Genomic DNA, 23446 nt, shown 5'->3' with positions numbered 1-23446 from the left:
TTTCCTAAAGGGCAGAGATTGTGTTTTTCCTCTACTTCTGTGAAGAGTGTTAGTTCACTAAATTTAATAAATGTTTGCTGGTGCCAATTACCATAGCTCATGAACCCCGTGTAAGACCAGGGTAATGTCATATCGGAAGTGACCTTTTATGTTTCTCATGCACTCTCCATCGGTGTTTCAAAGTGCATAGCAGAGGAATCTGGCGTTTCTGGATGTATTTTGAAGTCTGAGAAGTTCTGTGTCAGTGTAAGGGTGATTTAGTAGACGTCACACAGAACATCCCTTCTGGCCCTGGCACCAAAGAACTGTGGGCAAACTCATGCTCCCATTAGATTAATTTGCTAAGTTAACGTAATTAGCTAATTAGGTTAATTGTTCACTGGGGAGAAGGGAGGGATGAGGTGAGGGAAGAGGCTGGCTTGGAGCTTATTTTTTGTATTTTCTCCTTATTCATTCAACAAGCATTAATTGAGCCCTGCAATCTGCCGAGCACCGCACCAGACCCTAGGGAATAAAGAGATGAAAATAAGAAGGTCTCTGCCCTTGAAGAACGTAGAGATACATGAAGTTTTATCCTGCATGGTCAATGCAGTGACAGAGGCATGACAGGGACTCATGGCAGCACAGAGGAGGGACAATAGATCCAGCTTCGGCAGGTCACGGAGGACTTCCTGGAGAAGGAATGCTCTGCCCACAACTCCAAGAGACTCAAGAGCAGAGATCTGTCCTTGGAAGGGTGTCCATGGAAGGTTTTGAGTGAAGAAGGAGTTTTCTAGAAAATCAGGGTAATCGGGACAGATACCTAATTGTTGTGGTTTGGCTTTGTTTATTCATGTAATTCATCCGAACTCATGACAAGATGGAAGAAGAGACTGAGCTAGACTACTATCATCATTCTCGTTCTGAATTGGAGCCAGAGTCGATGAGTTTTAGAACACAGTCATATGTGAGTTGGAGTTAGTGGAATGCCAGAGAATGAGGATGATTCTAAAAACAGCTTTCACCAACTGTTGCTGTGATTCTTATGTGGATTTTTGGCATGCCTCAGGAGAGCTGCCGGGTTTGGGGCTGTAGTGGGAAGTGACCACAGAGAGTGTGGGCAGAGGACTGAGCCAGTTGATCTGTGGCAGCTTGTATATTGGTGGGGCAGGAATTGGGGGAGAGGAGGTGAGGCAAACTGCAATGGACAGTGAGGCAAGTCTGGGATTGTGCCTTAGGAACATTCTCACTTGCCACGAAATTGTGCAAGAAGGACAGACATTTCTAGCCCATTCCATCCAGGACAAGGATCCTGGGTTTAAACATTGTACTTGTGGGGACGCCTGGGTCGCTCAGTTGGCTAAGTGACTGACTCTTGATCTCGGCTCAGGTTGTGATCTCAGGGTTGTGATATTGAGCCCCGTGTCAAGCCCCATGTTGGGCTCTGCACTCACTGGGGAGTCTGCTTGAGATTCTCTCTCCCTCTCTTTGCCCCACCCCCAAATTCTTCTCTCTTATAAATAAATAAATAAGTAAATAAATACATAAATAAACATTGTACTTGTGGTCATCAGTGCTTAACAATGTCACTCCCCGCACTGGCCTTCCCTTTGATAGCCAGGAGGTCCCCCGTAGGTAAATTAAGGTAATAACAGGTATCCTACACTTCCTGAAAGTTCATGTTAGGCCACTTGGCTTTTACGGAAGACTTACATTAGTACCTGCTTTTGCTAATGGAAAGAAATCCAAAGAAGATTTTCACTTTCACGAAAATAGTTGTTACTGTACTAATGTATGTCTTTCCAGTTTTCTGAGAGTGGGATATATTCTCCGCTTTATGCCATTTCCAAAAAGAAAGGTTTCATAGCAGTGCCCTACTTTTGAATAGTGGGGGAAACCTTATCTCATTTAGATCATGGCAGACTTGAACTATTTGCTTGCTACAATCTCACCATATCCTATGTATTTGCTCTGGTGTCCCCAAATCCCTTCTAAATAGCTTTTCTTCCAGATAGGCAAGTGGCCCCTGTCCACATTCTATTCATTTCTATGCTTGTGTCTTGCCTTTCTACTGTTCTTTTCTCTGCCAAACCATCTCTCCTTTTATCCCTCTTTTTTTTTTTTTTAACAAATGTAACCCATCATTCCCATTGTTCAAGACCCAACTTAAGACCTGTGCAGTCTGTGAAACCTTCCCTACCTACTGTAGCTCCTGCCAATCTTTTCCTTTTTTGGATTTTCACACTTCAAGTCCAAATCCTGTCATCTAACTTATGGTGTTGAAGAGGGAGAAAGCACCTTAAACCTCCATCTTGACCCGTTACCATCTTCTCTTAGAGGAAGACATTCCAAACATTTTTTATACCGAAAAGACAAATCTAACAACATCATCAAAGGATAAAATGCTCATAATTCCTTATTTTACTACAACAATCTAAAGTGTTGTCCAATTCCTTTCTAGTCATTCCTATTTTATAGTAACTCACAAAATATTTTATATTTAGTATTTTTCCCCATTTAACATTATAACCAAACATGCCCTGCATCTTTACAGTTATTGTAACAGAAGGATGGATTCCCTCCTACTGCAATATGATTCTATCAAGCCGTTCTCATGATACTGGACATGGGGTCGCTGGCTCTGCCTTTTCAAAAGACATCCACGTTGTTCTTGATTCCATCTCCTCTAAGCTCTGAGAATGTACTTGATGATCCCTCCCTTGCACTTCATTTTCTCACTGTCTTCAGACACCTTCTCTTCTGTCACCAGGGATGCTCAGTCTTCTCTATCCTAAAATCTGTCTCACCCTGCTGTGTACCATCCTCTGACTGCCATTATTTCCCAAGCAGCTCAGCTCATTCATTTCCCCTTGTTTCCCCTCACACTTGCCATTTCCATGGAAAGTCTCTTTTTAGTGATGTCATCAAGCCCAAGGAGATTTTCTCAGTCCTCATCAACCCTGACACTGACCGTTCCCTTCTGAAGCTTCCATCCAAGGTGTTGGTGGTGACAACACACTACCCTTATTTTCCTCAGCTTTCCTCAGAGTCTCTCTGCCTTTTTCTACTCCCTTTCAGCTTTTCCATAATGAAATTCTTTAGCAAGGGCCTGTCCTCAACCCTTTTCTTTTCTTCTCTCCCATTTTTCCAGACTCAGTCATTCACCCTCACATCTGCAGCTAACAACTCTGTGCACATGATCTCCATATATACATTTTTTAAAAAGATTTTGTTTATTTATTCATAGAGACAGAGAGAGGCAGAGACACAGGCAGAGGGAGAAGCAGGCTCCACGCAGAGAGCCTGATGTGAGACTCGATCCTGGGTCTCCAGGATCACACCCTGGGCTGCAGGTAGCGCTAAACCACTGTGCCACCGGGGCTGCCCTCCATATATACATTTTGAGCCCTACCTGCCTTACCTCCCTAGCCTGGTGCTCACCCTCACTACCCACTACTTGTATTAATGTTGCTCTCTGGGTGCTGGCCAAGCTCCCACAGCCAACCACTCTACCCTCGAGGATCTTTCCCCCTAACCCAGACTCTCCAACTGACTTCCTGTTATCTATCCTTACATATATAGCCTCAGACCCTCTGTAATTGATCTTAGCCAAAGGGCTGAGAAGTCATGGCCTCAGAGCTTCTGAATCATCTATCCTTTATTCTTTTCTCTCCTCATATTTATCAGTTGATATAATATCCAGGATATGTCTCATCTGTTTTATAATTTCCATTCAAACCCACAAAGTCTTTATTGAAAAACATTTAGGGGGCAGCCCGGGTGGCTCAGTGGTTTAGCATCTGCCTTTGGCCCAGGGCATGATCCTGGAGACCCTGGATTGAGTCCCACGTCCGGCTCCCTGCATGGAGCCTGCTTCTCCCTCTGCCTGTGTCTCTGCCTCTCTCTGTGTGTCTCTCATGAATAAATAATTAAAATCTTAAAAAAAAATTTAGGGACGCCTGGGTGGCTCAGTGGTTGAGCATCTGCCTTTGGCTCAGGACGTGATCCCACGGTCCCGGGATCAAGTCCCGCATTGGGCTCCCCACAGGGAGCCTGCTTCTTCCTCTGCCTATGTCTCTGCCTCTCTTTCTGTCTCTCATGAATAAATAAATGAAATCTTTAAAAAATTTAAATACATGAGGGACTGCATGGCTCAGTTGGTTAAGTGACTGACTTTTGGTTTTGGCTCAGGTTATGATCTCCAGGTCGTGAGATGGAGCCCAGCGTGGGGCTCTGTGCAGAGCGTGGAGTTGGCTTAAGATTCTCTCTCTCCCTCTCCCTCTGTCCCTACCCCATACCCCGCTTACATGAGCCCTATCTTTCCCAAAAAACTTTAAATACAAAAGTAGTACATACTTGTGTTAAAAATGCAAATGGTGTAATATTATTATAATCAGATGCATTAATATAGAGAGTAAAAAGCAAATGTTTCTCTTCATAAAAGTGAACCTTCCCTTTCATATATTTATTCCCCTACCCCTCCCCAAATTCTGTTTCTTTGCCCAGTGATCCACATATGCTTTTTTAAAATAGTGGATTTATAATCAAATTTTTTCTCATTAATGGGATTATACAATACAATGTCTTGCTTTTTTTCCCTCCTAGATGTAATATATAGATCTTCCATGGAACAGAATAGGAAGTCCAGAAATAGACCCACACAAATATAGCAATTAATTTTGAGAAGGTATAAAGTCAATTAAATGGAGAAAGGGTAGTCTTTTCAACCAATGGTGCTGTAACTGACATACGCCAAAAAAAAAAAAAAAAATTAACTGCAACCCTTATCTCACAAACATGTAAAAGTTGACTTAGATGGATCACAGAGCTAAACATAAGAGTTAAAAATTACATTTCTAGAAGGAAACATAGAAGAAAATATTTATGACCTTGGGTTAAGTAAAAATATCTTATGTAGGGGGATCCCTGGGTGGCGCAGCGGTTTGGCGCTTGCCTTTGGCCCAGGGCGCGATCCTGGAGACCCGGGATCGAATCCCATGTCGGGCTCCCGGTGCATGGAGCCTGCTTCTCCCTCTGCCTATGTCTCTGTCTCTCTCTCTCTCTCTGTGTGATGACTATCATAAATAAATAAAAAATTAAAAAATATATATATTTAAAAAAAAATATCTTATGTAGGACACAAAAAGCATGAGCCAAAAAAAAAAAAAAAGAAGGAAAAAATGAAAAGTGGGCTTTATCAAATTAAAAACCTTCTGCTTTGTGAAAGATACTGTTAAGAGAATGAAAAGAAAAGTTATGGACCAGGAGAAAATATTTTCAAAATACTTATCTGCGAAAGGATTTGTATGTAGGATTTATAATGATACATACAACTTGATAAGGAGAAGACAAGAGATCCAATTATAAAATGAGTAAAAGATTTGAAGAGACACTTCACCAAAAAAGAAATATCAATGGCAAATAGGCACGTGAAAAGGCACTCAATGTTATTCATCATTAGGACAATGCAAATTAAGACCACAAGGAGATACCACTACACGCCTACTAGAATTGTTCAAATTAAAATGATAAAAGCAAGTGTTGACAAGGATGTGGAGCAACCAGAACTCTTATACATTGCTGGAATGTATAAGAATGTAAGATGTTCACTTTGGAAGACAACTAGGCAGTTTCTTATTAAGTCACATATACAATTATTACATAACCTAGGAATTCAATTCCTAGATATTTTACCCAAGAAAAATGAAAACATATGTTCACATGAAGACCTGAGAGCAAACGTTGGTAATAGCTGAATTCATAATAGCCAATAACCAAGCAAAACTACTCCCCCAAAAGAATAAACTGAAGACAACCAAAATGTCCATCAATTGGTGAATGGATAAACGAACCATGGTACATCCATTAAATGGAATACCAGTTAGCAATAGAAAGGAACAAATTACTGATATATGTAACAAGGTGGATGAATCTCAAGACATGGTAAGTAAAAGAAACCAGACCCAAAAGGCTACATACTGTATCATTCCATTGATATGAAATTCTGGGAAAGGCAAAGCTATAGAAGCAGAAATTAGATCAATGGTTATCAGGGATTGGGGTAGAGGCAGGGGGTGAACTAGCTAGCTGGGCTAAAGGCACTTTTGAGTACAATAGAAATGTTCTATACATGGTGGTGGCTGTAGGATGTCATACATTTTCCAAAACTCATTAAAGTATAAACTTGAAAAAAGGTGAATTTTATCTGATTGAGTTACTGGATTGAATTTACCTGTCTGAAGTAAGCCTAACTAAAAAATAACAACAAACAAAACAAAACAAAACACCAGGAAAATAGAAGGAGGAAAGAAAGAAAGAAAAAGAAAGAAAGGAAAAGAAAGAAAGAAAGGTAGAAAGAAAAGAGGGATAAGCAAAAGCATATCTATATATAGAATTTATATACCAGATGGTGAGCTGATTTTAATTTTTTTTTATTTTAAATTTTGATAGATAAGGCCAAATTTTTCTCCCAAATGGCTATACCAAATTATACCTCCACCAGTAGAATCTGAGAGTGCCTATTTCCCCATGCTATGGCACAAATGGATATAATCAATTTTTTAGAAGTTCTGTCTATTTGATGGTGAAAAATGTTATGATCTTGATACTTCAGGCTTGCACAGTTAAGATCTTGTCCTAATTGGTCTCTCCACTTTCAGCCTTTTCTCTCTCCAAATCATCTTATATATTGTTAATAGACTAATCCTTCTTGTGCCTAGTTCTAATAATATCATGAAATTTATTAACGATACCCCATTGCCTACAAAATTATGTCCAGACCCTTTAGCCAGATATTTGAGTCCTTGTTCTACCCCAGCTCCTACTTTCTCTCTTCTCTGTTACTGTCTTCTCATTTTTAGCAGAAAATGTTGACTCAAACCTCTAGCTCAATGGTTATTACTCCCTTTTCTTTCCAGCTTTTTGGGGGTAGAGTTGACATGGAACACTGTACCGGTTTAAGGTGTACAGTGTGAAAATCTGATACACGGATGTATCAGGCAAGGTAGGCATAATCAAGCCTGTCATCAGATAAGAAAGATTGAGGTTTGAGAGTAAACTTTTCTCCAAGATGATACACTTTTATGGGACAGAGCAGAGCTCAGAACTCAGCAATTCTGATACCCAGTCCAGGACTCTCCGTACTAGCCCCTATTGCCTTGTCTTCCAGCCATCTCCAACCTTTCAGGTTGTCAGTCCGTCCTTCCCATATCTATTCTGCTCCTCAGAATTAAGGGGCCTAGGGATGCCTAGGTGGCTCAATGGTTGAGCATCTGCCTTTGGCTCAGGTCATGAACCTGATGTTCTGGGATCGAGTCCCACATCGGGCTCCTTGTGGGGAACCTGCTTCTCCCTCTGCCTATGTGTCCCTGCCTCTCTCTGTGTGTCTCTCATGAATAAACAAATAAAATCTTAAAAAAAAAAAAAAGAATGAAGGGGCCTAGGTCAAAAATACAATGGGAGGCTCACATAGCATTCGTTAAAATATCAGAAAGTTATATGCCACACAAGTAATCTATTAAATATTACCACCCACCCTTGACGAACATTCCTTCGTAACAAATTGGTAGGCTAGCTTCAAAAGCAGAGGGGCACCTGGGTGCTCAGTCGGCTAAGCAGCTGCCTTTGGCTCAGGTTGTGATTTTGGGGTCCTGGGATGGAGCCCTGCATCAGGCCCATTGCTCAGCAGGGAGTCTGCTTCTCCCTCTCCCTCTGTTCTCTATCCCTCTCTCTCTCCCTCAAGTAAATAAATAAAATCTTAAAAACAAAACAAAACAAAACAGGCAGTTCAGGTGGCTCAATTGGTTTGGTGCCACCTTTGGCCTGGGTTGTGATCCTGGAGACCTGGGATTGAGTCCTGCGTTGAGCTCCTTGCATAGAGCCTGCTTCTCCATCTGCCTTTGTCTCTGCCTCTCTCTCACTCTCTCTCTGTCTCTCATGAATAAATAAAATCTTAAAAAAAAAAAAAACCCACCCAAGAAACCAAAAGCAGAATTCCCAGACTCCTTGAAGTTCTGAGCAATAGTATGGCAGCCAAGTCATATGAATATGAATATGGAGCTTGTTCTACTATCTCTTCCCACTCCTGGTTCTTGGCTTCATTCACTTGGGCTTCACATGTTCCTCTCACCCTACCTTCATGTCTGAGTTCCATCATTCCCCTGCAAACAACTACCTACAGCTGCCTCTTGGGACCAGACACCCCGTGGGCTTTGGAAGGAAGGGGCCATGTAGGCCCTGAAAGTGAGCATAGGGCCAGCTGGCAGGGAATTCTGGGGTCGTGGGTACCAGACCATGGAGGGATGTGGGCTCTTGGTGGGGTGTTCCTTTGGCTTCTCAGACTCCTTGTCCTACGGGGAGAGGTGCAGTTGGAGGAGACCCACTCTGGGGGGCTCCCGAAACCTGGGGCCCATTGTGCCTAGGTCTAAGGGTGGCACTGATCCTAACTCTCTCCCTCCCCAAACCAGACAGCAAACCTTTGGAGGACCCAGGCTAATTCCCCCCTCCTCCTGGGAGAGATTGTATTTTACTGGAAAACAGGACAGGAGAATTCTAGCTGGAGCTCAGCCCTAGGTAAATAAACTAATCTCTCTGATTTGTTTATCTATACAAGGAAAATTGTATGAGGTAATCTCCAAAATCACTATTTCCATCTTCTTTTACAGCCTCCCCCCAGCACTAACAGGTCATAGAAGGTGCTCAGAAGTGTTTGCTGCAGTTTGTTTTTTTTGCATCATTTGGTCTGAATGCCCCAAGGCCTTGTCTTAATCTCTCTTCTCAGACAGAAGTGTGCATGGGTGCACGTGTCTACACATGTGGGGGCATTCATATGCCCCTACTTGTACCACTCACTCTGTCTTGGACTTACATACCACACAACCCGCATAGCTGGATGGTTAGAGCCCCAGGAGACATCTTCTTAGACACTCCAGCAGAATGCATTCACTCCTAACAGAGGTAACGTTCAGTTTTATGCCTTCAGAGCTTGGAAACTAGGAGACCCTAGGGGTCTTTCTATAGAGAGTTGGTGACCTTGAGTCATTTCTAATATCTCAAAGTTGCAATTTTTATTTCCCAAGGATGTCAATCCCTTCTTTACGGCTCAGCAAACATTTTATTTTTTTCTGAATTGAGAGGGAGCCTTCTTCCTCTAGGACCTGGGTACGAGTGTAGGTGCGAGCTTACCGCAGACTGGAGCCAAATCTGAAAGGTTGAACCACTTCCCTGGGCAGGTGGATACTCTGGCTCAAGTCAACAAATGTATAATGAGCGTTTTACCAGTGCTGTGGGAATTCCCAAGCAGGATGACACCATCTTCGAACTTCGTATTAATTTGGTTGGAGAGGCAGAGGGTCAATTCATAAAAGATAAAATAATACAGTAGGATAAGACAATTTAAGGATCACCTCAAGGCAGTGGTTTGGAGGCAAGTGACGTGTTCATACAATGAGTTCAGAGGGTGAAGAAAGGCACGAACAAGACGTCCTAGATCTAGGGCCAGGGTATCCCCGGGGCCAGACGTGCCTCAATAGTTTTCACAGGGCTACTCAACCTGGAGATTATGGGCTATGGGCTGAAGGCAAGGTATGCAAGATCCTCAGTTCGCAAGCTGGTGGGGAATCAGTTGTTAAGAACGGCTGCTGCTTATGATGGGGAAGCATGATTAAGCACAAGACAAATTAGGAACATCAACAAGAGGGGCACCTGGGTGGCTCCGTGGTTGATGGATTGCCTTTGGCTCAGGATGTAATCCCAGGGTCCTGGGGTCGAGTCCCACATTGGGCTCCCCATGGGGAGCCCGCTTCTCCCTCTGCCTGTATCTCTGCCTCTCTCTGTGTCCCTCCTGAATAAATAAATAAAACCGGGGATCCCTGGGTGGCGCAGTGGTTTAGCGCCTGCCTTTGGCCCAGGGCGCGATCCTGGAGACCCGGGATCAAATCCCACGTCGGGCTCTCGGTGCATGGAGCCTGCTTCTCCCTCTGCCTATGTCTCTGCCTCTCTCTCTCTCACTGTGTGCCTATCATAAATAAATAAAATTTAAAAAATATATTTAAAAAAATAAATAAATAAAACCTTAAACAACAACAATAACAACAACAAAAGAGAACATCGACGAGAGCTATCTTTAACTTTTTATTGTCAACCATCTTCCGTGAAGCTAACAGGTGGGTCCTTCTGGGAGGGTGCTGCAGCCTCCTTCGGAGGAAGGGCTATTACTGATTCTCCAAGTCTCCAGGGGCCGAGGTGCCTGGGTGGGTTGGAGCTGCGCGCCTGGGCCTAGCAGGGGAACCCAGGTGGAGCGCAGCCGGGGGCCCCTTGGTCATCGGAGGTGATCCACACTTTCCACCAACCCCTATAGTTTCCCAGACAATAGTGTCCCCGACTCACACCTTTAAGTCCCCGGCCTGGTGCGAGCATCCTAACGGGAGGCAAAGATCCCAAATCGCCAATTGCTCGTTCGGCGCGGCCCTTCCGTCAGCAGGTGTCTTCAGAGGTCGACGCCTGGCACGCAGCAGGTGCTCCCCAAACGTCCAGTCCCTCGTCGGCTTTCCTCGGTTCCCCGTCCACCCCCAGACGCCTCTCCTCGGACACCGGGCACGGTCCCCGAGGAGAGCCGCTCTCCCTGGCGGGGCCTGGCCGTGCGCCCTCCCGGCAGCAGCTCCGCGGCCGGCTCGGCAGGCGCCTCCCGGAGGCCTCCTACGTGCGCGCGGGGCCGCGGGGCTGCGGGGCTGCGGGGCCGCGGGGCTCCCGGGGCTTCCAGAGCCTCCCGGACAGGCGGGGGGGCAAGGACGGCTGCGGCCGCGCGCTCGTCCCACCCTGGGCTGCACGGCGGGCCTCGCGGAGGGAGGGCCGGGCTCCCCCTGCGGCCGCGGGCGCCCCCTCGCACCTGCCGCCCCGCGCCGGGCCAGGAGCGGGAGGCGCGTCCGTCCCGGCGCCCCCGGGGGTGCGGCTCCCGCGGCTCCCGCGGCCCCCGGCCCCCGCGCGCCCCCTCCCGGGAGGCGGGTGCCGGGTGCCGGGGGAGCCCCGCCGCCGCCCCGCGCGCAGCGGCAGGCAGCAGGCGCCCGGCCGGCCGGGAGGGGGTGCTCGCCTCCCCGCGCCCGGGCCCGCGCGTCGCCGAGCAGCGCCCCGAGGCTCCGGAGGGGGCGGAGCGGCGAGGCCGGCGAGCGGCTGGCGGCCCCCGTCCGCGGATCCGGCCCCGGCCCGGCCCGCCCCGCCCCCGCCCCCGCCCCCGCCTCGCCGGCCTCCCTCCGCGCCGGTGCGCGGCGCCCCGTCCCCGCCGCAGCCGCAGCGGCCGCCCCTGCCGGGCCCGAGAGCGCCGAGCCGCGAGGCCGGGCCGGGACCGCCGGGGGCGCGGCGCCGACGCCGAGGCGCGGCCATGGAGGGGAAGCCCCGCGCCGGGGTCGCGCTGCTCCCGGGGCCGAGCGGCCGCGGCCCTTCCGCCCGCCGCGCCCGCCGCCGCCCGGGGCTGCTGCTCCCCGGCCTCTGGCTGCGGCGGCGGCTGCTGCTGCTGCTGCTGCTCCTGCTGGCGCGGCCGGCCTCGTGCGCCCCAGGTAAGCCCCGCCGCGACCCTCGGCCGCGACCCTGCCTCTCCTCCCCCCCCCCCTTTTTGTAGATCGCTGTTATTTTCGAAAATTCCTGCTTTCCCCGCCCGCCCTCCTTTATTCTCCACCGCTCCCCAGCCCTCCTTTCTGGAGATGCTTTTCCATTCTTCTCGGGCCCAGCAAATAAAAGGGACGGCGAAAATAGAACGAGAAAGGGAACGGATTCCGGCCGGTCTTGCTAAAGGTCCGCAGAAGCTCTCCTGCCATTCACGGAGCCCGAGGCGGGTCTGGGGCTTCCCCGAACGTGCCTTTATTTTCTCTGCAAAACGCGGGCGCTGGGGTTGTTATCTGGGGGCATGGCTGGATCCGTGGGGTCTGTCGAATGTTTGGGAGTACTTCATCGTAGGGGCGACGGGGTACGTCCCCTGGGGGGGGGGCTTTAAGAACACTAGTGCATTACTCCGAGTAGCCCCGCGTCCCCCAGATGCAGGCAGGCTGGCCGTGTCCCCCAGGGCGCCAGGACACAAAGAACATTCAAAGAAAATCTCTTGGAAAGCGCCCTGGCCGTGCATCCTTCCAGGGAAACAGCTAGTGCTATTACTTCTGCAAAGGCATCAGTACAATAGAGTGTGAAAATATTGTGATTCTGAAGTGTCAGGGCATGAAAGGGGTAAGGGTGGCTTTATAACAGAGGCAGTTTACTGACTCCTCCTCAGCATGGAATTAAGAGGCATCCTTTAGGAAGGAGCATGTGGGCGGGTTTTGTTGTTGAAATGATTTAATTCATATTGCTTCTCTGAAATGTTTATTTGTCCACCCTGAGCGCGCGCGCGCGCGCGCACACACACACACACACACACACACAGGATGGTCTGGAAACCATCTCTGAGCTGACGCGCTCTAAGCCAGTGGCCGCCCCAGCACACACACACACTCGACCACTTTGGGGGCAGAGAAGGAAAGGTGGAAGGAGCAGCCCTGGGTGGCGAGCTGCTGCACAGTGAACACAAACCGAGCCATGGAAGCTCCTCCAAATCCTCCCTTCGCGGGAGCAGGGCCAGAGGACTGCCAAGTGGCTTTGGAAGGAAATGGAACGCATTTGAAGGTGTCCCTTGGACATCCCTGTCGGAATGATCAGCAGTGCCACGCAGGGAATGGTACAGTAGAGACACTGGAAGGGACTTCACGGATCATGGAGTGGAACCACTCCTCTTACTAGGGAGGAGACCCCATACGGAGGATTGGCTTGGTCAAGGTCGCTGGTGCAGACTCCTGGTTTGCCATGACACCCTACAGCCCTGTGGCCTGTAGGCTTATGCACGCCTGAGGCCCCCCCCCTCCCCCGCCCTGAGATTTCCCTGCAGCGGGGTGGAACTCGGCCTCAAGGAGCCACAGCAGAGCTGGGGGCCCAGCTGATGCTAATGGACTCGCCTGCGAGGGGACCCGACACACTGGCACACACACTGGCACACGAATCGGCACACTATTCGTTTCCATCTCCTGAGTGCTTCCTCTGTGCCAGATGCTGCATTTCATAGACATGACCCAGTCATGTCAGGAGTTTGGCATGATTAGCCACGTTTTACAGATGAGGAGACTAAGAATTCAGGAGTTCAGGTTAGTTTGATTCCAAACTGTGCACTTCACTTCTGCACAGCTTCCCCGTGGGAATGTGGCCCACTGGACACTCTGCAGGTGTTGCAGAGAGAATAGGTAATTCTTTCGATACGTTGAAAGTGTATAGTGCAGCTGTTTGCCCTGCCCCTCTGGAAGTTTCTTGCCTTTAGAAGTTGTTTCTGGCTCCCATCAACCCCCAGTACAAATATTCAACCCGGACACATGAAATTCATCCTATTTCGGCACTAGAGCTGACATCCCAGAAGTGGAGACTTGGTCCTTTCGCTCATTAGCGGATTGTGCGCCTCCGGTTTGGACAGTTCCTTCCAGGCCGGGTCGTAGGATAGCACGTGAACCAGTGGAGGACACCGCATCTGTCCTCAAGGATCCAGTTGGAAACTCAGAGCAGGTGCAGATCCTTGCACCTAAGGGGATCTAAGATCTAAGGTGTTCTTAGAGAAGAACATCTTAAAGGTGGCCCCTGACCCACTGCTGGAAGGCTGTGCGGAGCTGTCGGCGTGGAGGGTGGAGGAGACCCGGCCTGGCCAGTGCTGCTTGATCCTGGGCAGAGGTTGGCCCACGTGTCCTCTCTGTGCCACTAGGACCCTCTGGCTCCCCATCCTGAGCACGCTCTTTTCACCATCAGAGTGAAGTTTGGGGGAGGCTTGCAGAACCCAGCCTGTGGTGGTTCTCTTTCTAAAAAGCCTTATTCAGAAAATGGCCTGTCTTAACCCTGTGTGGGATTTCCCGGGCCAGGGGCAGTCCCTTTCGTGGCTGGCTGGAAGGATCTCCTCCTTCGGCAGGCTTCTTTTTCCTTGTTGACTTCCGTTAAATGGAGTCCACCACCTTTCAGTGGGTCCTCTCATTTTGGTCTTTATTTAAATTTCTGTGTTTTATCAATTTCTTGTCTATTTCTGTTTCATTCAGTAGCTTGAATGTGCCCTTTTTTTTGGTTTGTTTAAACATTTATAAGTTTGGTCTTGACTGTTCACTGTTGTGGAAACAACTTGGAGTACTTTGGACTTGCTTTTGACTGGATTTTTTTTAGGCGATTGTACCTCCACAGCGTACAGAAAGAATTGTGCTCTCCTTTTCTTCATCTCATTCAGGGATAAATCTTCCTTAAAATAATACTTATTATGAAGTTGGTAACTTTGCAGAGAATTTGGAGTTACTAGAAGGTACAGAAAACAGGTACCCATAATCCCACAATCCGTAGATAACACGTAGTTCTTTTCTTTGTTAACATTTAAAAAGTGCAAATTGAATTATATGCACAATTTCATTAATTTTTTCACTCAATATTTAACTTTAGCATTTTCCTATCAATAAATAGTGTATGAAAACACAGTGTTCCATCCTAATAATTTCCTTAATTGTTCTTTTATTATTTCCATCTTTTTTGACTGTTATAAATAATGCTATGATGAATAGCTATGTAGATACGGCTTTGTATTTCTTTGCGTGTGTGTGTGTGTGTGTGTGTGTGTGTGCGCGTTTAGCATACATTTCTAAAAGGAGATTAGAATGCAATTTAAATCTAAGACCCACCGGGCTGAATCTTTGCATGTTTAGTGTACTGGGTGCCTGTTAGATGCTCTGTAAGTGGTTGTTGACGGAATCAACTTTTTCTGTAAAGCTGTAGGGCTGACCTTAGCAATTTATGCCATGACCTGTTTCACTTCATCATCATCAGCATGGGATATTATTTTTAAAACTCTTGTAGAATAAATTTGTAATCCGTTAGTTTTTTTTTTTTTTTATTTTGGGTTGGCTGTTTTTTGGTTTATTTTGTATTTGTATGCTGTGAATTTTTTCTGTTTTTGCTCATGTGTATGTTTTGGGCATATATTTAAATCTTTCTATGTTACGGATAGCAACTCTTTCTCTCCTGTTTGTTGCATTTCCCCCCTTCCAATGGATTTTCTCTTCGATTGTATATAATTTAGAAAATCAGAAGTTTTGAGTATTTTGATTAGCAAAATTTGCTGTTTTGCTTTTCTTTCTGTAACTTTCATTGCATTTATTCTCATGGCATGTTAAGTTTGTATCTTCATGTACTTCTTTATTATTAGCCATTTTTTTATTATTAGCCATTTTGAGGTGAACATTTGTTGTACTTTTTGAGTAGTTTAGTAGCCTATGAACAAAGACTTTATTTTTATTTATTTATTTTTTGTTTTTTTGAACAAAGACTTTAAATGTTTCAAAAGTGTTATTCCCTAGCCCTCCGGCATCAATAACATTAGGGGATGTGAGGGTTCTTGTTAAGAATTTAGATTTCTGGGGCCCACCGTTTATATTAGAATCTTTGGTGGTGGTGCCTGGGAATCTTCATTTTGAACAAGTTCAACGCTGATTGTTAGGCACTTTAAACTTTGGAATCTCTGATCTAGAGACTGTACGCCCAGTAACTGAAAATTAATAGCATTTTGCGGGACACACCCTTTAATATCTTGCAGTCGCCTTTTCACTATTAGAACAATTGATTTAAAATTGTGTTGTTGCAGTTGTTTGTTCTGTCTTGTTTGCTTTGTTTTTTCTTTGGGTTGGGAGTCAAAGGGCATAGAGGACTTCATTTTAAATTCTCAGTCCTGGCCACTGGGGAACAGCTGCTGCCGCCTTTCAGGAAATGCCTCACTTAATCCTGAAAACAGAACCCAGCCAGGGAGTTGTTAAAACTCACCAGGGACCTGGGAGCCACAGGTTTTCTATCAGTGCCCTGGGTGTTTGAGGCAGCTAGTCACTGTAATTAGAATTACACTAGGTTGGTTCTCTCAGATGGGAAGATGCTGCTGTAACTGATCTAATTTTTTTCCAAGTTGTGACCACCCACCTTTCATCTGCACCTCCCAGTGACTGATCTCTAGTGCTTGAGTGGGATGATTTGTTGGAGGGCCCACTGAACTGTGAGCTAGCTGACCCAAGTGTGCCCTTCTCTGCTGATAACTTGCTTTGCGACTGTGGACCAGTTACCTGCTTCTGGGCTTCTTCAGCAGTGTAAGAAGAGGTCGCTGAGATGATCTTTAAATTCCCTTTTAGCTCTTACATTTCATGTCCCCATGTTGGGTACCGTGGAATACACTTGTTATAGAGAGGGACAGTCCTGTGTCTGTTGAATGTTTGTAGCACTGTCTGCCTGTCCTGTAGATGTCCAGGGACTTGCTGAAGGCAGTTCATTCAGTTCTTCTTCTTTTTTTCTTTAAATACTCTTTTAAAAAATATTTTATTTATTTATTCATGAGGGACACAGAGAGAGAGAGAGACAGAGAGACAAAGACACAGGCAGAGGGAGAAGCAGGCTCCATGCAGGGAGCCCGACGTGGGACTCGATTCCGGGTCCCCACAATCACACCCTGGACTGAAGGTGGTGCTAAACCGCTGAGCCTCCTGGGCTGCCCTTCTTCATTTTAATCCTCCTCTACTCTTCCCTTCTGCATCCCCACTCCTGGGACACATACTTTACTCTCACATTTTTTCTTTTTGTCTCCTCCTTTTATCCACCTTCATTGATAATGCCTTAGGTATGCTAGTGCTGCGGCTTATAGCTTCAAGCATTGCTTCTCCTCATTAGTGAAAATCTGAGCTTGCTACTTAACCGTTAAAGTGTGGCCACAGACCTGCAGCATTGTCACCATCTGGTAGCTTGTTGGAAATCCAGAATATCAGGTCCTACCCCAAACGTTCTGAGTCTGAATCTGCATTTTCACAGGTCCTCTGTTGATTTCGTAACTACGCTTGAAGTTTGGGAAGCACGGAGCTAGAGATAGTGCCTCCTGTCCCAACTGGGGAGAAGTGGTGTTGGATCACGGGGGCCTGAGTCAGTCCAGACTACTCTGGAGCCATTCCAGATCTTCAGAGACCTTGAGATGCACCTACCTGAGGGACTCAGTCTGTGTGAATAGTGGGCAAGAGCCCTATTGCATTTGACTAGGCAACTTCAAAACAGAATGATTCTCTAGACCTGCACTGATTTCTTTTCTTTTTTTTTTTTTTTTTTAAGATTCAATTTATTTATTCATGAGAGACACAGAGACAGGTAGAGACACAGGCAGAGGGAGAAGCAGGCACCCTCCTTCCGGACTCGATCCCAGGATCCTGGGATCACAACCTGAGCCAAAGGCAGATGCTCAACCACTGAGCCACCCAGGTGCCCAGACCTAATTTGTAACCCATTCATTCATTATGGACATTTGGCTGGTTGTGAAAATACTGGAATAACGCCATACCAGTTGGTAAATCACTGCTATACTGAGCATCTGCAGCCCCTCCAAGTGCCTAGGGTCTCCCTGCCCTCCCTCGGGAGCTCAAGATTTGAAGACTGAGTTGTACCTTCCTTAGATGGAGGGTCAGTGCACACAGGTTTTTCAACCCTAGGGTGCGCCTCGTGGTGACAGACCAGCAGCTGACAGAGGGCCACCTTCCACTTTGGGGAGGAGGGTGTGTGTGGGGGTGTTTGATCAAGAAGTGAAATAAGGCAGGAAGCCAGAGGGTGGTAAAAGAGTGGGTGGAAAGGTGAGGGCCCCTTGTGGTGGAAAGGGGGCAGGAGGGAGAAATAGCTTCATTTGGAGTTAGAGGCATTGAGGAGGGTTGCTTTGTGGAGAGAGATAGACAAGATGACCTTTTCTTTAAATTTATTTATTCATGAGAGACACACAGAGAGAGAGGCAGAGACAGAGAAGGAGAAGCAAGCACCCTGTGGGGAGCCTAATGCAGGACTTGACTCCAGGACCCAGGATCACGATCTGAGCGTTGGCAGATGCTCATCTGCTGAGCAACCCAGAGGTCCCCTCTCCAGGGTTTTTTTTTTTTTTTTTTTTTTAATTTTATCTGTTTATTCATGAGACACCCAGAGAGAGAGGCAGAGACACAGGCAGAGGGAGAAGCAGGCTCCATGCAGGGAGCCCAACACGGGACTTGATCCTGGGTCTCCAGGATCACGCCCTGGGCCAAAGGCAGCCGCTTAACCGCTGAGCCACCCAGGTGCCATGAGAAGACAAGACCGTCTTTCGGGAGGATGGCAAGCAGGGGTGGCACTGGAGGCTTGAGAAAATACAGCTGGCTTCCAGAGGAAACGGAGACTAGGTGAGCTGTGCGAGACTAGGTGAAGGCTGTGCGTGCCTGCCCCTCCTCAGCCCTGGGTGGGGAGGGAGCGGGTGACTGTGCTCCTGGCAAGTCTCTGCCAGGTGGGGCCCGGAGGAGGCCCCCTGGGTGATGGGGGGCAGTGCCCAGCCCCGGGGAGTCCTTTAGAAACCCTCCTTGCTTCTTTCTTTGTTCTCCTGTCTCCTGTTGGGGCCTGTGGAGGCGCTGCCTCACACCCTGGGTGAGTGCTGCTGGGGAGCTTTCAAAGAGGGAAGCCTCAGCCCTGAAACAAGCCCGTTCTGGAGCCAGCTTTGGGGAATGTGGGCAAAGCCCAGGGGATAGGTGGGAACTGGTGGCAAGTCGCTGGGCTTTTGCTACTCCTCCAGGGGTGGCCCACTGAGTCCCCGCCACCCCTGGGAGCTTGTTAGAGGGGCAGAGGCTCTGCCCCCCCCCCCCTCCTGAGGCTGCTCCACCAGGCCCTGCACACCCAGGTCTAGGAGGCCCCAGCCTCCTGGAGGTTGGATGCATGTCAGAGATCTTTGCTTGTTACCTAATTATCCAGGAGCCTTTTTTTTTTTTTTAAAGATTTTATGTATTTATTTATTCATGAGAGACACAAAGCGAGAGAGAGGCAGAGACACAGGCAGAGGGAGAAGCAGGCTCCATGCAGGGAGCCCAATGTGGGACTCGATCCCAGGTCTCTGGGATCACGATCTGAGCCAATGGCAGATGTTCAACTGCTAAGCCACCCAGATGTCCCCTCTCCAGGGGTCTTTTTTTTTTTTTTTTAATCTATTTATTCGTGAGCGACTGAGAGAGGCAGAGACACAGGCAGAGGGAGAAGCAGGCTGCCTGCGGGGAGCCTGATGTGGGACTCGATCCCAGGTCCCCAGGATCACGCCCTGGGCCCACTGAGCACCCCAGATGCCCCCTCTCCAGGGGTCTTGAACTCGCCAAAATGCAGCGCAGGTTTTAAGCTGATTGGGAGACCGGTGGGAAGGAGCAGGAGCGCGTTCGGAGCCCAGCTGCGGGGTCCCTGTCGGTCCTGCTCCACATCCCCCCCCTCCAAGCCCGAGCACCTTCGGAAGCCTTTCTTCTAGTCTCTCAAGTTCTCTGTGGGCCCGGGAGGCAGGGCTGCTGGCTGCGAGGGTCAGGAAAGTACGTGGGGCCAGGATCAGTGGGACAAACGGATGTCAAGGCCAAGGCTGAGGTGGAGGTGGCAGGAGCCCAGGTGCCTCTGCGGCCGGACGGCTTAACAAAATGCGGCTTATACATACAATGCAATTATTCCTTCTTAAAAAAGGACTTTGGGAACACATGCCGCCCCGTGGCTGGACCTAGACATCCTGCTAAGTGTGATTAGCCAGTCACAAAAAGACACTGTATGATTCCACTTGCATGCGGTACCTGGAGTTGTTGGGATCAGGGGCACAGAGAGGAGAAGGTGCTCACCAGGGGCTCAGGGGAGGGGGGCAAGGGGGGGCTAGCGTTTATGGGGACAGAGTTCCAGTCTGCAAGATGGAGAGAGTTCTGAAGATCGGTTGGTTACGCAACCAACATGAACATACGTACGTTATTGAACTGTACACGTGGAAGTGGGAGGTCAACATGGTGAATTTTATGGTGTGTGGTTTTGTTTTTTTTGAACTATAACTATATAAAAAAAACAGCACAACCCCAGAGCCAGCTGGTTGGATAGCAGAAGTGAAGGCTTGTAAGAGCTGGGAGCCACAGTGGACTGGGGACAGGGCAGGAGCGCACAGTAGGCGTTCAGTGGGGACGGGTGGGTGGGCTGAGGTGACGCAGGGATGCAAGGGCTTCTGCAGACCTTCAGAGGTCAGGACCTGCAGGCCAGGAGAGGAGTCACAGTTCCTGCACGTGGCTCGTGGCACCAGCTAGGATCGCCAGGCCTCTCTGCCTCAGGACTGCTTCACGTCACCCCTCACCTCATCTCACCTCTCACCTCTCACCTCACTCTTACCTCACGTCTCATCTCTCACCTTGCTTCTCACCTTGCCTCTCATCTCACCCCTCACCTCACTCCTCACCTCACCCATCACCCCTCATCTTACCCTTTACCTCGCTCTTCACCTCTCACCTTGCCCCTCACCTTACCTCTCATCTCACCCCTCACCCCACCCATCACTCCTTACCTCACCCCTCCCCTTACCCCACTCTTTACTTCTCATGTCATGCTTCTCACCTCACTCCTTACCCTTTACCTCTTCTCTCACCTCACCTATCCCTTCAGTCTTCATCTCTCCCCTCACCCTTTATCTCTTACCTCCCCCTTAACCTCTCATCTCACACTCCTCACCTCACCCCCTCCCCTCTATCTCACCTCACCCATCCTCCCTCATCTTGCCTCTCACCTCACCTCACCTCACCATCTTCATGTTATTGAATGTTTTTCTCCCGGACAGTCGTGATAGAGGGTGGTCTCTGGGCCTGGTCTGGGGGAAGGGGTGGAGTGTTCATCCTGGGCCTAAATGGAGACTGCATAGAGTCTTAGTCTTAGGAATTTATGCAATCTGATTCTTCTCCCTAGCCCTTGGAATGTGGCTTTTAAATATTTTTATGCATTTTCAGGATTACAATAGCTTTATTGTTTTTTTCCTGATTATAAATATAATATGTGTTCATTGTGATGACGTGTAAGTACTGTTGCCTCTGCTGAGAACATTTTTATCTCTGATATTATCTACATGGTTTACTACACCCTTCCTTCAGGGCTGCTCAGATCCCATGCAGTCAGAGAGGCCTTTTCTAACTGAGTTTTAGAAATGCAGCGACCTCTTTCCTAATTCCTTGCTCCCGACTCTGCTTTATTTCCCCCATAGTGCTTAGCGCCATCTTCTCTATGTTTGTTTTTTCCCTGTCTGCATCCACTAGACAGTAAGTTTCATCAGGGCAGGATATCTGTTTTCTTCTGTGCTGCTTGCTCATTTATTCTTCCCATGTCTCTTGAGTGACTGCTCTGTGCAGGCTCCATGGTGGGCGTCAGGATGACGTGAATGAGGTTAACTGTATGCTGTGTTCCTAGATGGTCAGAGCCAGGGAGGAACCGGGCAGAGAAAGGGCTCGGGCATGAGGAAGGCCTCACTGAGAAGGTGAGTGTCTCAGTGTGCCAGGGCTGCCGTAACACATGCAACAAACTGAGTGGCTTAAAGAACAGCTTATTGTCACATGGTTCTGGAGGCCAGAAGGCCCAGGTCAAGGTCAGCAGGGCCATGCTCCCTCTGAAGGCGCTAAGGCAGGGTCTCTTCCAGGTGTCTCTTCTAGCTTCTGGTTGTTGCCTGGCTTGCGGCAGCACCAGTCTGGTCCTCATGTGGCCATTTCCCTGTGTGCATGTCTGGGTTCAAATTTCTCCTTTTCATAAATATGGATTGGGGTCATCCTACCCCAGTAGGACATCATCTTAACTAATTACCTTAACAGTGACCCTGTTTCCAAAGAAGGTCACGTTCTGAGGTAACTGGGGGTTAAGACTTCAGCATATGAATTTGGCGAGGGTGGAGAGGGACATGGCTCACATGGCAGAACAGTGACATTTAATCCAAGATTTGAAGGAGGTAAGGGGGTGAGCCAAGCAGGTATTTGGGGAAACAGTGTTCCCAGTAGATGAAGTAGCCAGCATAAAGGCGGGAGTGTGCCTGGTGTTGGGGGATGGGGAGGAGGCCAGTGTGCCCAAAGCAGAGTGGGTAGGGGTGGGGGTCAGCAGGTCCTCAGGTGGGTGCTGGGGGTCGAGGAAATGGCTGCTGAGATGGAGCGTCAGAGGCCCTCTTCAGGACTTTGGCATTACTCCAGGTGAAGGTGGGAAGCAGTTGGAGGGTTTTGAGCAGAGGAGTGATATGACGAGGCTTAAAATGTAAAATTTATTGCACGTTAAATGAATTCAGATGGTACAAAAAGATGTAAGATAGAAAGTGAAAATCACCCCAAATCCTACCACTCAGAGATAACCATTATGACATTTTGGTGTTTCTCTTTTCAGACTCCTTGTTCACACATAAAAGCACATACACATACAAAGTAATGGTATCATACTCGCCATGTTGTTTGCTAACTTGCTTTTCTGCACTTCACACTTTATCCTAGAATCTTGTCAGGAAATAGAAATCCACATTATGATTTTGTATGATGCTGTGGATGTTCTATATTTTATTTAACCAGCTTTCTGTTCATGGGTAATTATATTGCTTTCAGCTTTTGCTGTGATCAAAAACACTGCTATGAGCATCTTTGTATATCAGTCTTTCCATACTTTTCTAATTATTTCCTTAGGATAAATTCCCAGAAATAGAATTGCTGGACTCGACAGTATTCGTATATTAGATGTTGATACATATTGCCAAATTGCTCTAGAAAGGTTGGAGCAGCCTGCATTCTCTCTAGCAATGAATCAGAGTGGCTGTTTTGCTTCTTCTCTCCATCTTATTGGCTGTTACCAATCTTTACTTGCCAAACTCATAGGTAAAAACAGCTCCTTTAAAGATGCATTTCTTTGACTTTTTTTAAAAAAAATTATTTATTCAAGAGAGACTCAGAAAGAGAGGCAGAGACATAGGCAGAGGGAGGAGAAGCAGGCTCCATGCGAGGAGCCTGACGTGGGACTCGATCACGCTCTGAGCCAAAGGCAGATGCTCGACTGCTGAGCCACCTAGGCACCCCCTCTTTGACTATTGATTGGCATTCGGGCCTATCCTTGAGGTCCCCTTTGCTCTGCTTCTCTGGTTCTCTTCTGCGGAAATCTCGGGGCTGACCTGGGCGTCATAATACCCAATAATTACAGAGTGCTAGCTAGCCAGGTGCCACACATTGTGGGAGGCACAGTGTATCGTTTTTAGTCTATACAGTAGCCACAGGAGGTATGTGCTATTATTAATCCCTTCCAGGGAGAGGGACAATAAAGATCAGAGAGGTTCACTTATTTGCTCAAGGTCACACAACTAGCAAGAGTCTTCCTACCCCCAAGGTGGGGGTGTGCACCCCAGGCAGGGTCTCGTTTGCTCTGGGTCCGTGCTTAGAGGGTGACTCTCATGATCCCTACCATTAAAATGACCACTCATGGGTTTTGCTTGCTTGGTAGAGCGAACTCTTTGGATAGAGCCCTGTGGTCAGGGTCATCAGTGGCCCTGGCTGGGAAGGCTTACCCAAGGGCCCACACAATGATAGAAATGAGGCCGGACCCCAAAAGTCAAAGGCACAGACAAGGCTTTATTGGGGCT

The 23446-nt window shown here is 47.9% G+C and overlaps 1 protein-coding gene across 1 annotated transcript in view; it reads left to right on the top strand.

Moving 5' to 3' along the window:
• Positions 1–5832: 5832 nt before the first annotated feature.
• Positions 5833–23446, top strand: part of KIAA1549 (KIAA1549 ortholog) — a 148017-nt gene continuing 130403 nt past the window's right edge. The window contains exons 1-3 of the mRNA XM_055334769.1: positions 5833–5922; positions 10352–10678; positions 11261–11528. Coding sequence (XP_055190744.1) covers positions 5833–5922; positions 10352–10678; positions 11261–11528 — 685 coding nt within the window. The remainder of the gene's footprint in view (positions 5923–10351; positions 10679–11260; positions 11529–23446) is intronic.

The sequence above is a fragment of the Nyctereutes procyonoides genome, unplaced genomic scaffold (genome assembly GCF_905146905.1).
Source record: "Nyctereutes procyonoides isolate TBG_1078 unplaced genomic scaffold, NYPRO_anot_genome, whole genome shotgun sequence".
Taxonomy (NCBI): domain Eukaryota; kingdom Metazoa; phylum Chordata; class Mammalia; order Carnivora; family Canidae; genus Nyctereutes; species Nyctereutes procyonoides.
This window is presented reverse-complemented; position numbering and strand designations above follow the sequence as displayed.